The sequence below is a fragment of the Aythya ferina genome (assembly GCF_964211825.1).
Source record: "Aythya ferina genome assembly, chromosome: 13".
Lineage (NCBI taxonomy): Eukaryota > Metazoa > Chordata > Aves > Anseriformes > Anatidae > Aythya > Aythya ferina.
The window spans coordinates 1,442,987-1,457,046 of record NC_140311.1 but is presented as its reverse complement, the minus strand read 5'-3'; the positions used below and the strand labels follow the sequence as shown (position 1 = coordinate 1,457,046).

At 53.6% G+C, this 14,060-nt stretch overlaps 2 protein-coding genes and 1 long non-coding RNA gene across 5 annotated transcripts in view; all 3 read right to left on the bottom strand.

Annotated features, from left to right (window-relative positions):
- Positions 1–252: 252 nt before the first annotated feature.
- IGBP1 (immunoglobulin binding protein 1) lies at positions 253–5,233 on the bottom strand. Of its 2 annotated transcripts, none has more exons than XM_084534341.1 (6): positions 5,025–5,233; positions 4,635–4,949; positions 3,315–3,510; positions 2,215–2,300; positions 1,045–1,157; positions 253–788 (listed from the first exon to the last, which is right to left on the bottom strand). In XM_084534341.1, the coding sequence occupies exons 1-6, from the start codon at positions 5,210–5,212 to the stop codon at positions 640–642; spliced, it is 1,047 nt and encodes a 348-aa protein (XP_084390467.1). In that variant the 5' UTR covers positions 5,213–5,233; the 3' UTR covers positions 253–639. The 2 variants fall into 2 exon arrangements, with proteins under 2 accessions (XP_084390467.1, XP_084390468.1); XM_084534342.1 differs by having other exon boundaries at positions 253–785.
- A 2,535-nt stretch (positions 5,234–7,768) lies between these two features.
- Positions 7,769–10,274, bottom strand: LOC311444235. Its single transcript, XR_014697764.1, has 3 exons — positions 10,218–10,274; positions 9,405–9,480; positions 7,769–8,445 (listed from the first exon to the last, which is right to left on the bottom strand). It is a non-coding gene; the product is annotated as an uncharacterized lncRNA (long non-coding RNA).
- A 311-nt stretch (positions 10,275–10,585) lies between these two features.
- Positions 10,586–14,060, bottom strand: part of LOC311443785 (protein Wnt-11b-like) — a 132,207-nt gene continuing 128,732 nt past the window's right edge. For both annotated transcript variants that reach the window (XM_084534252.1, XM_084534251.1), the window contains 4 exons: positions 13,779–14,014; positions 13,096–13,373; positions 12,378–12,670; positions 10,586–12,177 (listed from right to left, as the gene is read on the bottom strand). In XM_084534252.1, the coding sequence (XP_084390378.1) occupies positions 12,003–12,177; positions 12,378–12,670; positions 13,096–13,373; positions 13,779–14,014 (982 nt within the window). In that variant the 3' untranslated portion in view covers positions 10,586–12,002. The remainder of the gene's footprint in view (positions 12,178–12,377; positions 12,671–13,095; positions 13,374–13,778; positions 14,015–14,060) is intronic.

Here is a 14,060-nt window from a genome sequence, read left to right as displayed (position 1 = left end):
ACTATGTGTACTACCAGCATTTTAACACTTTGCCCTTAAAATATCTGCCCTGCTTAACACAAAGCTCCCCAAAGCTCCCAAACCCTTCATTCTGCCAGCCTGGGGATGATGAGGCTGTGGAAAGGCCACCAGTAGCCCTGGCCAAAATAAGAGGCCATCTGACATTTGCCACCCCCAACTCCCAGCAACCAGCCCTGCACATTTCCTCTGAAAGGAACAAAAAAAAACACAAGGGATTTTCACAGCAAGAACTAGGCAGAACAAGAGATTTTATTTAGTCTAAAATATAGAGGAAAAAAAAAATAAATACATCCACCAACAATACAAAGAGAAGTTTCCAAATGCATGTACTTTTCTTTCAAGGACTTCCTCTGACTGGGAGAGCAGAGGCAGTCTGGCCCCTCAGACAGCGCCCCGCTGACAGGAGCTCTGCGGTGCCACTGTCCATGACGAGCTCGCTCTCAGTCTGACATTTCATGTAAACCAAAGCAAATTGTCGTGTTTACTCCTCCGACTCCAGTGACTCCCAGAGAAGCCAAGGACACCTCTGCATATGTACAGTGCATTTATTCCTATATCGCCAAGACACAGGCAATTCTGACAGGATTTCCAGGCCCTGCTCTCTCTGCTGCCACAGCATCAGCCCATGTTCTGCCGATTGCCGTAGCCTCTCGGGTGTGTATCTTTCCAGTCATCCCAGTCTCGAGCTTTTTTAAGAGCTTCCTCATCGTCCTCCTCCTCCTTTTTCTCCTGCTGCTGCTTCTGCAACTCTTCATCAGCTGTATCTGCTGAAGGTCAAGAACAAGAGCGAGGGACAGTAAGACAATGGGAAATGACAAGTCGGGGTCTCCGAACAGAATCCCTCCTGGAGTCAGCCTAGACAAAGCAGGAAATGCCGAGGAGCAGCCAAGCAACCCATTTATCCTGAAGCCTAGTGGAGAAAGCCAGAGGGTATTTTACACCCCGAGCACATCCCCCACTCACCATTCTCCTCAAGAGGGTTCACGAATTCTCTGTTTCCATTTTTGCCCTACCCCTCCTTACCTGATGGCTTCTGAGGTGCACTCGGACCATGCATTGCTTCTTCCCTCCTGCGCTGGTCATACCAATCATTTACAGTCATAGTCGGGAGGCTAGGATAGCCAGCACCAAACACCCTGCAGGAAGAGAGAGAGGGTCGAGGAAGGCACGTCACGTCCTGTATGAATTGCAGAAACACCAATAACAGCGCACAGAACTACCCCGTAGATCTCCAATTTGTATTGATAACACGAGGCGTGCTACCAAGACTTTGCCCAAGGAGGGTATTTCCACAGTCTGGGCCTTCAGCAGCAGACTGCTCAGAAACACAGCCAGGATAGCACGGCAGGAGTTAATTCTGCTGCTTTAGAGAGGCAAGGACTGCTTTGTTCCAAAGATCTCGAAATATTTGTCCAATCCCTAGAAGAATGCTGTCCGCTGGCTCAGCTTGCCCATGAGGACACCGAGAACTGAATCAGGCACAGCTTAGCTAAAGAGGTATCTGTAACCCTCAAATCAGATAATGTCAAAACCACAAGAAATCTGTTTTCTAGCCCACTTTGTGGTTTAGCTGCTGTATCACCTGCAAGAATCTCATAGCACCATGAAGTGCTGAGATCTTGTTACCCTACGGAAAGCCCTATAGTAAAAAAATTTAAGTAACAGGCTATTGCAACTGGTGGCCAGGCGGGTACCACAGCTTCTCAGCCCCAAAGATGACTAATTTCAACCCACCAAAATCCTCCGGAGTTTGTATTAGATTAAGTGACTGCATGTGCTTTTCTATGTCATGCTCTTTATTTTAAGAGCAAAGAACAATCCTGTTATATCACATCGAGGTTAGAGGGGCAGAGAAGCCTTGCCTCTTCCACAGCTTACTAAACAGCAAGCACAGGGCCTATAAACTAAAGCAGTAATACTTCAGTACGGTCTCCTCTTCTGCCATCCCAACAGAACAACCAGCATTAGCTGAGACTCTGAAGCATGCTGCTAACAGAAGAAATGACAGAAAGTGGAAGAAACGTGTTAGAAGTTTCCCCGTCCCCTGCCCAGATGCACAACACATGCAGTCTCGATGCGACACGCTGCCTGACGATAACGACTGTGCTTCTGCCTTTGAAAGAGTATCTTGGGTTTGACGTGGGAACAGAGCGCAGCATCACACCGCGTTAAAGTAAGCAAAAACAAACATACTTAGACTGAACAACGTCCCGGGTAAGAATGAAAGGTTTCAGTGGAGCTCTGACTTGCCGGGCAGTACCGTGAGGTGGTGCTGAAGACTGAAATTGCAAACAAGAGTCACAAAATAATCACGTAGATAAGAGTCCCCTTCTTGGCTTCCCACCCCCCAGACAAGTTACTAAGGGTCTTGTAGAAAAGAGATGCCTCTGCTGTCACAGCAATGCCCCAAGACGGACAATTCAGCCCTTAATCCAGTTTAAATCATGAACTCCATCTGTGAGCTTCCACAAATCACTTCTCTTTGTGCCTTTGTTACACCCGTTCCGATCAAAGCAGAAAGCTGACAGAGCTAAACCAGATCAGCTCAGATCAAAGCATGAAATACAGCTTATTTTTTCCATGGATCAAACACAGCGCACTCTGAAGCAAGTAGAGCTCATCATTCACGAAGATATCACCCAGGGCACTACAGAAGAGCAGAGCTCTGCAATGCCAGTAATGAATTGCACAAACCAGCCGTGCCAGCAAAGCTGGACTATGGCACACTTAGGCATGTTATTATTAATTTTTTAATTCTAGACAGATGTTCTAGGTGAGAAGCATAAAGCCCAGAAACACGGTGCCACACAAGATTTGTTTTCCTCATACAGAACAGGCATGTTTTTTCTGTAACATCACGATGTTCTGTAGGCTAGAAGTGTAGGCTTGAAAGAAAAAAATCACCAGGGTCTTGTTTTAAATGACAAATGTATTTAGTTCTTTAGAGTTAAGGGTCTGGCACAACCCAGCAAAGCGGAGAAAAGCCTCTGCACACAGATCAGTTCAGCTCTGATGTTCAGTGCTCGAGCATTTTACACGCTGTGACTGTCTAGGACGTGCGATAGCACCAGACAGGCACTAATGCAACAATCAGACCACTGGCTGTTTGGAACTAAACCACGCCCTGTCCATTTATATTGTGCATAAGCTAGACTTTAACCTGGAATTCACAGCACAAAACTTAGGAAACTCTGCTAATGAATTGCTCTGAGGTTCATCTACCCACAACAGTGTCTGTCATCAGGTCTAACCATGCAGAGTTCACAGGACCTGCAGATAGAGAGATCTCATACCTGTTTCGCTGCATCTCTGTTCCTCAGGATTACCATTTCATGGTCAATGCTCTCGATTTCCTCAAAGCTGATGTTGACCCATTTCTGGATTTGCAGTAGGTAGAATTCCCGTATCTGATCCTCATCTGCCTGCCCACTGTCCACAAAGGTTCTCATAGAGGCCAGCCTGTTCTCCAGTTCCTTCTTCTGCTTGTACCTGGCTCAAAGAGAATTAAAGGACATAATTTCGGTAAACTTTCTCTAGCATGGCCCAGATACAGTGCTTAAGTCTGTGTAAGAGCTTTAAGATACTTTCACGTGTTTCAAATGAAAGTTGCATACAGAAAGGTAGGTTCTGATGACTTACTGATCTAATTTACGAAGCTCCTATTGTTAGGAAGTTTTAGGAAGACAATTTAAATTTAAAGACAGGGCCCCTCCCAATTATTTTCTTTGTGCTAAGAGGCCAGCAATCCCAGCTGAGGATTGCTGACACAGAGGACATCCAAGAGAAAGGACACAGCATACAAGCGTTGTTCTATAAAACAGACTCATGCTCAATAACTCCACAGAGAACCCTTAAAAATACATCTTAAGCACGTGAGCATCTGCCTGTGCTGCTGAGGGGCAAAGCAAACCACTCCCTTCTGGGCTGTTGGCAGCAGGGCAAACTCTCTGCAGTCAGCCACTGAGAAGGGCAGCTGGGACGAGAGCTCTGGAGCCGGCGTGAGGATCCAGGCTGTCAGAAAACGGTGATCTTGCTGCCTCTGCTTTTCACTGGGAGCTGACATAATTGCAACGCCTCGCTCTGCAGTCAGGTCAGGTAGGAACCTGCTGATGGCAGGGCTGGCAGTGCGAGGTGAGCACACCCAGACCTGCCTCATGCACAGTGCCAGGCTGCCCGTGCTGCACCACCCCACAACATATCCTGCTACCCCAAATCCGTCCCACCTGGGTTACTTTTAGGACAGAAACTGCGTTTTGGTATTTATGTAATTTAAACTGCTCTCAAGGCCACCTTGGGCCTGTCAGTGTCACCGCACAAAGCAACAGTTTGCCTGCCACAATCCTCATCCCAAACATGACGGAGGGGCATCGACGGCCCCTGAATTAAAGCTCAGATGAGGACATTTGGAGGAAGCTTCCAGCCTGGGCGGCTTCACAGAGCTTGTTATTAGGGAGCTGATGGCAAGGACCTTTTGTGCGACTCCTCTCCGAGGACCGGGCGCCACCGCCACAGCCACAGCCACATCCCCACGACCCCCGGGCCACCCCAGCCCACTGAGGGCCCATTTGAACGCCTTGAACCGCGTTCAGCCCCGGCCTCCTCGCCCTGCTCACCTCTCGATCTTGGCCTGCCGGCCGGCGGCCATAGCCAGCAGGCTGCGCTGGGCGGCGGGGCCGCGGGCACCGGTGCTGCCGGCCTCCTTCTCCTCCTCCTCCTCCTCGGCCCCCGGGGCGGAGGGCGGCGGGGCGGCGCTGAGCCCGTAGGCCCGGCAGAGCTGCAGGAAGCGGCAGAAATGGGCCCGGGCCGCCTCCAGGTGCTCCCGCCGGCGGCTGGCGTCCACCTGCCGCAGGGTGAGGGCGCCCAGCAGGGCGGGCACCGCCAGGTACCTCAGGTCGGCCGACGCCACCTCGTCCAGCTCCTCGTTCTCGCTGCAAGGCACAGCCCCGGCGTCAAGCCCCCGTTTCAGCCTCCCGCCGCCAGCCCCGTCCCCGCCGCCTCCTCACCTGAAGAGCTCCAGCTCCGCCACCATAGCGGCCGCCTGCCGCAGCGCGCCCAGCCCCTGCCGCACCTTCTCCTGCACGGCCGGAGCCCCCGAGGACGGCTCGGTGCCGGCATCCACCTCCTCCCACAGCCGCCAGCCCGTGGCCAGCAGCTCCGGCAGCCGCGCCCCGCCGCCGGGCAGCTCCGCCATTGCCGGCCCGGCTCCGAGCCTCCCCCCTCAGCCCCACCGCTTCCGCCCGCGCCCGCGCCCGCCCCCGCCGCCATCTTCGTGAGGGCGCCGCCGCCGCCATCTTGGTAGGGGCCCGAGGGGCCCCTGAGGGAAGGGGGGGGGTCCGCGCTCGGCTAAAATTGGGCTGCGGGCAGAGCAGCGAGCCCGAGGAAGTGTCCAAATCACAACATTAAATCAAAAAAAAAACAGAGAGTCATAGTGAAGCTGACAGTGCTGGTCCCCTTCACCTCTTAGCCCCCCATTTACTCCAATTTACCCCAATTTGCACCGCCCCCATAAAGGAGCAGATCCCTGGTCTATTTAATTAACAGCATTAACCAATGACGCACACAAATTTCTCATCCTGGACCACATGGACCTGGGTTGCCCCAAGCCCCTCTGATCACCTCTTCTTTGACTTTCCTCCGCTATCCGCACCTCTGCAGGTTATTGTTTTGCAGGTTTGGTTGTTGCTTGTTTAATGGTGCGAGCCTCTTTCCATTAATCTTACCAGTGTGTCTCTTTCCATTAATCTTAAAATTAATCCATTAATCTTAAAATTAATCAATTAATCTTAAAAAATTAATCCATTAATCTTAAAATTAATCTTGAAAATGCAGCAGAAGGCTGGAGTTTGTCTACACAGCACAATGCAGTGCCCTGCATCAGGAGCCAAACTGGAATTAAATGTGTTGGCTCCAGAAACACGAACTAGCAGTGCAATCAGCAGTGTCCTGCCAAGCCCAGCCAAAGATCGTGCTAATGAGCCACCCTGCCCCAGAACCCCATGCTGGTATCTCTGCAGGGTGCTCAGCTCCCTTCCTCGGGTGTGTTTTGCCCATGCGGCTGCACCAGAGGGAGCCAAGCCATCGCTAGCCTAGGGTCGCTCCGTGGGGTCCCCAAAGTCACTGCTGTCACAAAAAGCCTGCCCCAGGTGCTAGGGCAGGAGCTCCACCTGGGAGGGTAGGTCACACATGGTCCTCTCCTACTATTGGGAGAGCCTCGGCAGCACCTTAGGATGTCAAGGCTGGAATTCACTAGGGGCTTGTACTGCACACAGCTATCACTGCATAACATGGGATCAGAACTTGGCAGGCCATCCAGGCAACGCACAGTGCCCAGCATGGATGCTCTGCAGCAAAGTCCTACATTTTATTATTTAAGTGCAGTGCCCACCATTTCATCTCCATGTGTTGTTTTTATAACAAAAGTAGGATAAGGACCCTTTACCGTTTCTTTTTTGGTTAGCTCCTGAGTCCCTTTTAATAGTATCTCTGAAATTAAAACAGGCATCAGACAGGTAATGGTTAAAGCTGGGCTTTTACAAGCTGACGTGCAGAAACACAATACAAGTTAATGACCTAGATGTGAAAAATTTATATGGTGTGATAATAATTCAGGGCAGGCTGGAAGCACTCAACTTCCACAGATGAGTCAGTTTATGACTTAATCTGTTTGTTTCCCTCATGCGTACACGAGATAGCTTGATAAAAAGTTAATCGTAAAAGATAGAGGAGTTGTGGGTTTAGGTTCCTTTATGCCGTGTCCCAAGTACATCCTGATGGGTTTGCTCTCCTGTCATACTCCTTCCATGTGACCGTTTTGCTCAGACTGAAAGCGCAGGCACCAGTAGTATGAGATATGTCAACAGTTTAACACATCATTCTGTGGTATTCCTGCGCACCAGGCAGGAAGCGAAGAACCACGCTGCGCCCAGCAGTGGAAAAAAATAATTAATATAATAATTGGAAGTAGAATGAGGCCAGAAATCTACAGCCATTTTTCCTTCACCAGCAGAAGATGCTATGACACCCCCAGCAATTACGGCCAGTTCACCTTTATCAGAGAGGCAATGCTCCAGTCTGTGCAGCATCTTCCCTCCTCGCATGCATTAGTTAAAATCAACAGTAAACCTATCAAATCATTCCCCCACCTCCCTTCCCAAGCTTTTAAGATTCTAAATTTCAACAGCATTTTTGAGGATCAGAGCAAAAGACACTTTTGGAGTGAACTTCTTCAGTGCCTTAGCCTTTGTGTTACCCAGATAGCCTCAGCAGTTATGGGATTACCCTGCCTATAGGATATCTCTGTTTAATCTTGAGCAAACATCTCCTTTGGGCATTCTTCCTTGAGGCCTTCACCTCTCAGAGCAAGCCAGATAGGTTCACAGGGAGCTATTGGCTTGCTCTCCAAATAATTGTGAATAGGCTGATGATGCAGCACGGACCTCAGCCCACTTCCCCTTCCCTTAAAACTGGAGGCGGGGTGGTGGTGGTGGTGTCAGCTTTGACCCAGATTATCAGGGGCAGCACAGGACAGGCCCTGAGCCACATGTTATCACTGCTCAGCAGCCACGCTGGACTGAGGGAGCAGGAAATCTATGTGAGGCTCTGTTTCCTTCGAGACGGAGAAGGCTTTGCTTGCAAGAGCCAAGTCGGTGAACCTGTCAGCTGGATGGAAGTTCCTGAATCTCCCTGCTAGCAGTTCATTAGCCCTGTTTTTACCCGCTGTCCCAACTGGTCAAGAACAGGTTTCACTTATACCACAGAGGCATGAAATCAGTAAGGGCCAGTGACCAAATTACCTGTCGTCTGCCTGCTCTTCAGCCCCAGCATAAGGAACTGCAGGCACCCACACGTCGTGGGCTCATGGGCTTGTGTCTGCTCCTGCTGTGGAGAGGAGGCTGCTCTGCAGCTCCCACCCTGCCGTAGCTCACTTTCCCCAGGGGTGCACGAAGGAAAAATGCTGCTATTCGATGAGGCCATGGCATTTCCTCAGCACTGGCATAAAGGCGATTTGATGAGTCCACCCAGCACAGCCACTGCAACAAGCGCCCTTCAAGCTATGCCCAGGGGCCCTCAGACTGCAGTCTGGTTCCCCCTCTGGTCTCATGGCTGTTACTCACCTACGTTCATTTGTCCCTGTCTCTCAGCTGAAGATCCCCATGAGGGCAATCCCTACTATTACTTGTCATCCTCAGGACATCCTGAGGAACACCCCAGAAATAAAGGAGAAGAGAGATGCAAGGGAGTTTCCTTAGATACAAAGCCTTTACTCATGCTTGTGTCTTGTGGTGCGAGAGTGGAGGCGCCAACCATCCCAAAGGTCAAAGTAACATCCCCCAGATATTTACAGCACTGCAGACGTTGATCAACAGCTCAGCACTGAGGCAGTGGCCCCACCGTGCGTCTTCTCCTTGTTCTAGCTCAGGTCTCCTTGTGACGAGCAGAAGGAAAGAGAAAAGAAAGAGAAATATCCCAACATGTCCTAGTGTCATTCTTACCCCCAAACTTTTGCTTATTTACCAACATCTTGTTGCTTTGGCTTGGATTATCCTCCTGGAATAAGTTATGCAGCATCTCTACAGGTATAAATAATAATAATAATAAAAAACAAGTGCTTTAGCAACAAGGTCAAAAGAGCCCGTGAAGATCACTCTCCTTTCTCCAGACTTCATTGTCTGCACAATCTGGCCAGCAGGGAAGGATCACGTTCACACCAGTGTTACTCCTTTCAAACACAAATTAAAAGTCAAGTAGTAACTACGGGCAGGCTTTGCAGAGCAAACCCTTTGCCCGGTTCTCACCACATTTCATGCAGAGGGCTGGTTTTATTTTGTGCGCAGGCCACATTCAGAGCCATCTCTCCCATGTCAGCTCACAGCACCAGAAAGTGAAAAACTTTTGCCACCACCATAGAGAATTCAGCTCTGGGATTCTCATTTCCAGCGACAGATAAACAAAAAGCCACAAGACCCAGGGAAAAATGGCTAGTGACAGGAAAGTCAAAGAGGTAGATCCGTCACATTAGCAGCGAGCCCGACGAGGGCTCATGAAGCAGAGGGTAATGACAGCAGCCTACCACAGCCTGGAGAGGACTGATTGTGAAAGTGGGGCAAGAGAAACATGTGAGGATGTGTCTGAAGGGCTGCGAAGCCATAATTGTTACGGAGATCCTCCCAGTGTCAAGGACGCTGCTGTCACCATGCCCAGGTTTGTTCAGGTCCCGAAGAGGTACCTAAAAGAGCCTGAGATGTTTTTTTGGGGGGACTGAAGTTGCAGACAGCTAAAGAAAGACCCGCTAGCACTGATTTATTTCGCTGGCAGTGCTGCACTGACTAGTGCTGGAAGCCACCCAAGGGTGATGTCAGGGTCCAGGTTTTCCCATCCTTTACCTTGGAGGATGCTTGTGCTGGCCTGTGCCAGGGGTCAGGGCTCTGTGCTCCCCTGGCAGCCTTTATGCTAGCTTCCCTGCCGGCAGAGTTGGACAAAATACATCCAGTCAGATGGATCCCCTCAGCCCGCGGGGCCAAGTGGGTGGTTTATTCCCCCCGGACCCACTGCCGGATATTAATTGCCTTGTTCTGGCTCTCAGTCCCTGGGAGACTCTTCCAGCCCAGCAGATCTCACAAAGCTGGTGATTCCAGCTGCGGGCCCAGATTGCAACGCTTCCCCCTCTAAACGTTGTCACTTCGCTGTCACCTCCCCACAGCCCCTCCTGCCAGCCTGACCCTCGGCACCCTTCTGATAATTACAGCACTTCCCCGCTGCCCGCAGGACATCAGCAGAGCCCAGTGCCCCCGCTGCACCTCGACCCCTCCAGCTCATCCCTGGACCATGCAGGCAGCCCGAGGAGCAGAGGGCTCCGCATATTCAGCCCTTGCCCCTGCCTTTTCCCAGGCAGAAATTCAAACAGGACCTCTCCAGGAGGGGATCTCGACATCTCCCCGGGGCATTCCTCGCTATTGTGGCTCCTCTCCTCTGCCCCAGGCGCTGTGTGTTTGGAGTTACCAAATGCAAATCACATTTCCCACCCTCCTGGCTGGCTCTCTCCCTCCGCAGCAGTGGCCTTTGCCTGTTTTCTTCTCCCCAGCTCGTTTTGCAATGCCCTGGGGAGCTGGGGGGAGCTGGCAGCCCTTCCTGATTTCACCTCCCTCTGATCCGGCCCTGCGGCGCTTTTGGGGTGAGCAACCCTCCTAACGAGGTACCTGCACCCTCTGTGCTCCGCCTGGCTCTGGGCACAGAAACCGCAGCCCAGCATCCCTTTTCTGAGGAATGCTGGTGACTAACTCCTAATTGCATTTTAAGAGAGAAGCTGCAGAGAGCTTCGTGGCCTTGCGCAGCTGTGGCGGAAGCCTCGCAGCTGCGGCCTTGCTGTCACCCTGGGAAGGCTGCGTGTCAGCAGCCCCAGCAAGTCAGCGGCACATTAACAACTGATAATGGTAGTTAACTCGCTTAGTTAGCTGTGTGAGCATCTGCTTCACCCCTGAGCATTTCAGCTTCCAGCTCCCAGGCTCCTCTCGAGCCACCTTGGGCTCCCAGCTATTAGTCATTGTTAATAAGGAAACCTGGAGCACATTAAATGGAGGGGATGGTTTACAGTAAAAGCTTATGAATTGATTCTGTGACCCAGCAGAGGCTGTTAAAAATGATTGAGTGAATATGGAAATGAGTAATCTTACAGCTGGACTCGGGGCTGAGCACAGCCAGCTCCATTCAGTACAAACCACAAATAACACAAGGCGCACGCAAAGCTGGCCGAGGCTCTCGGGCACGGTGGCAGCTGCAGGAAACCGTCCTGGGACTTCGGTCACATTTACCTGAGCCCCTCACGCTGTGGGTTCTCCTCAGCACGTGTGCATTTAGGCTCGGCCCTTCTCTCCAAAGGCTGCACGAACTGGAAACTCTTATTCCATGTGCGCACTTGGCCAACCCCTGTGCTAAAAGCAGTCGAGGCAACAGAGGGAAGTAAAAGGCAGATCGGGACCCCATCCGTGAGGCACACTTGTTTAGTCCAAACTACATGCACTGGGATCAGGAAATAAGCCCCAGCTGCCTCAGTTTCCAGCTACCAGAACTTTTATGCTTTGTGCTTTAGGATCTCCCCCCCAGGCTCATTTCCTCTGTGTATGGCAGGGAGCTGGAGGGAGGTGGGCTTAGGAAACACAGAGGGCTGTCGCAGAGGGGAAAGGTACGATAGGTTTATTTAAAAAGCACAAACTGGAATCCTGCTTACACCAAGTATGGAGACAAAAGGTTTGTTCTGATGTCCCTGGGGCCCTGTCCTCTCTCCAGGCCAGTGCCAGCTCGCCTGGTATCAAAGGGGTTGGAGAAGTGGGCTGAAATCTCCTCGCTGTGAGAGAATCAGGTTGTAGGGGGGACTGATGGGCGCTGGCTCCTGGAGCCATACCTGGATCTGCCTGCGTCCCAGCCGTGTCATTCCAGATGCTGCAGAGGGCACTGGAGCAGTGTTTGCCCACCAGGAGGTTTTAATGGTGCTGGGTCAACCCCCAGCAGAAACCTGCTGCCAGGGGAGCTGCCCGTGACCCCCTCACCCTACGCAGTTTTCCTCCCCTGCAGCCTCCTCCCGACGGGCAGCTCGCTCCCCCCTGCCCATCCATCACTCCTGGCTTTCAGGCCACTGTCAAAAACCTCCCGCGACAGGACAATGGCAGCCCAGGGTCCCCATTCACCCCTGGAGAAAAGGGCGAAGTGATAAATGGACGGTCCCCAGCTGGAGACGGGCGCTGGATGCCCCCGCTGTGCCGCGGGAGGGCAGCCCTTTGTCTTGCTCTGGGCAGAAGGGGCAGAGGTCGGGCTCGGGGTTTCGGCTTCCCATCATCGCTCAGTTTGGGGTCTTCCATGGCAGTGCTGGAGCCCGGGCTCCCAGCATAGTCCCCTCCTTGCCGAATTTAGCGCATCCCCAGCGGCTGCTGCCCAGCCTCCAGCTGCACCCCGGGGGAGCCCTCCCGTGCCCCGCGCCGCCCCGGGCGCTATTTGCAGACGTATTTCTCCACCAGCCGCCGGCACCTCTTGCACGCCACGTAGCAGCACCAGTGGTACCTGCAGTGGCACCTCTCCACCACCTCCTCCGTGTAGGCGTTGTAGCCGCGGCCGCAGCACAGCAGGTCGCAGCCCTCGCTGCCCACCGAGCTCTTGTTGCACTGCCTGCCCAGAGGAGAGAGGTGAGGGGTCGGGACCGTGCCTGCCCATGCAAGCAGCACTGGGGGCTGCACGAACCTTCCTCACACCCCCCTGCCACCACGCAAAGGGATCGCCCCGACCGCCACCGAGCACTCCTGGTTCCACGTGCCGGATGGAAGCTCTGCCTGGGAGGCTGCCAGAGCACATCTGCAGCAGTTCCTTACCTGTCCTGCGTCCCCAGAGACCCCAGGGGGACGTTGGGCACGCAGTAGTCGGGGGAGTTGATGAGATAAACCAGATCCGTCTCCTTCAGCAGCCTGACGCCTGTTTCTTTGGGTACCAGCTGCTTCCTGGCCCCGATGAGCCGGTGGGTCACCCTGACGGCTGCCAGGTACTTGGACTTGAGCTCGGATGCGATTTCGCCCAGGCCTGGCAGCCCCTTCCAGCAGGTCTTAACCGAACAGGAGCCCGAAACACCGTGGCATTTGCACCTGGTGTCCAAGGAGTCACTGAGCACCTGCGGAGGTTGGAAAGAGGATGAATGTGCTGCCTGGGGCTGGCGCCCACCACACCAATTTGGATGAGCATCCACGGGAAGTTTCAAGAGATGAAAGAGCTCTGCTGCCACCCGAGAAAGCTCCCTCTTGCTTAGGGGTGGAAGAAAATGATGCTACTGGGACAGCAGAGTGCCTGCTTTTAATAAATATTGAGGGGTGATATGCATGTAACCCTTGGGAAGGGTTTGCAGGAGCTTGTGGTGGGCTGGCAACATTTTTTTGGGGAGGAGGAGTAAGGGGAATGTCTCTGCAAACACATCTACCTCCAATTTAACCACGTAGGTGCCTCCTCACTCTAAGGACGGCACCCCCTGGACTGCCTGGGGTCCCCCCCCGTAGCTCAGCCCCCCTGCAGCAGGCAGTGGGGGTCCCGGCGCACACCCACCTGCCTGCCCGCCGCGCCGTTGTGCAGGTTGACGGCCCTGAGAGCCGTCCTGCCTGGCCCGCTGGACTTCACGGGGCTGTCGGCAAAAGCAGCACCGAGCTGGAGGCCGTAGCTCAGGTTGTCCCCGCAGCCACCCCATCGGAAATCGGGGCCCGGCGCCTCGGAGGGGGCAGAGCCGCAGGAGCAGAGGGGCAGCGACCCCAAGGCGCAGGCTCGGGCGATGGCGTGGGCGACGGCGGCCGCGGCCAGGGCGTGCACGAAGGCGGACTCCCGGGTCCCTGAAAGAGAAGGGAATCTCGTGTCCCACAAGGGAAGGAGGCTTGTTTTGTTTCGTGTGACGGGATAAAGCCCCGAGCTGATGCCCTTTGGGGGCTGTATCTTTAGCCTGTGCTGCTGTTGTGTCCTGCTCGCAGCATACGGCCTGATTTCCCCTTTGTTTGCAGCCTCCAAAAGCTGTTTTTGCTTGGTTGGGATCTCCTGCTGGTCTAAGTGGCACGGGATTAACAGCGGGGTGATGGCAGCACGTTTTCTCCAAAGGGAATCCTAAAGCAGGTTTACAGTGCAGCTTTTGCACCTAGATCAGGACTGACGCCCACCGTTAAAGCCCTGCCTAAGGCACGGCCCGGGGAGCTGCCCGGGGCAGCAGGAGGAGGAGGTGAGCACCCGAGGGGAGCCCCCTTTACCTCTCAGCAGGTCAGGACCGAAGCTGGGGGCGCGCAGGATGGAGGAGCAGTTCCACCTCATGCCCGCGAAGGTCTTCTGGCAGGCGCTCACGGTCTCGGCGGCCGCCCGGACGACGCTGTGCATCACCTCCAGGTTCCTCCGGCACGTCTGGAAGTGCTCGGGCACCACCCCAGCCAGCAGCCCGCAGTGGTGGCTTTCGTCCCAGGCCACCCCGCTGCCGCTCTCCGCCAGCCCCCTGCGGGGACAGGAGAGGGGAGAGGGGACCGTGGGCACCGGGCTGG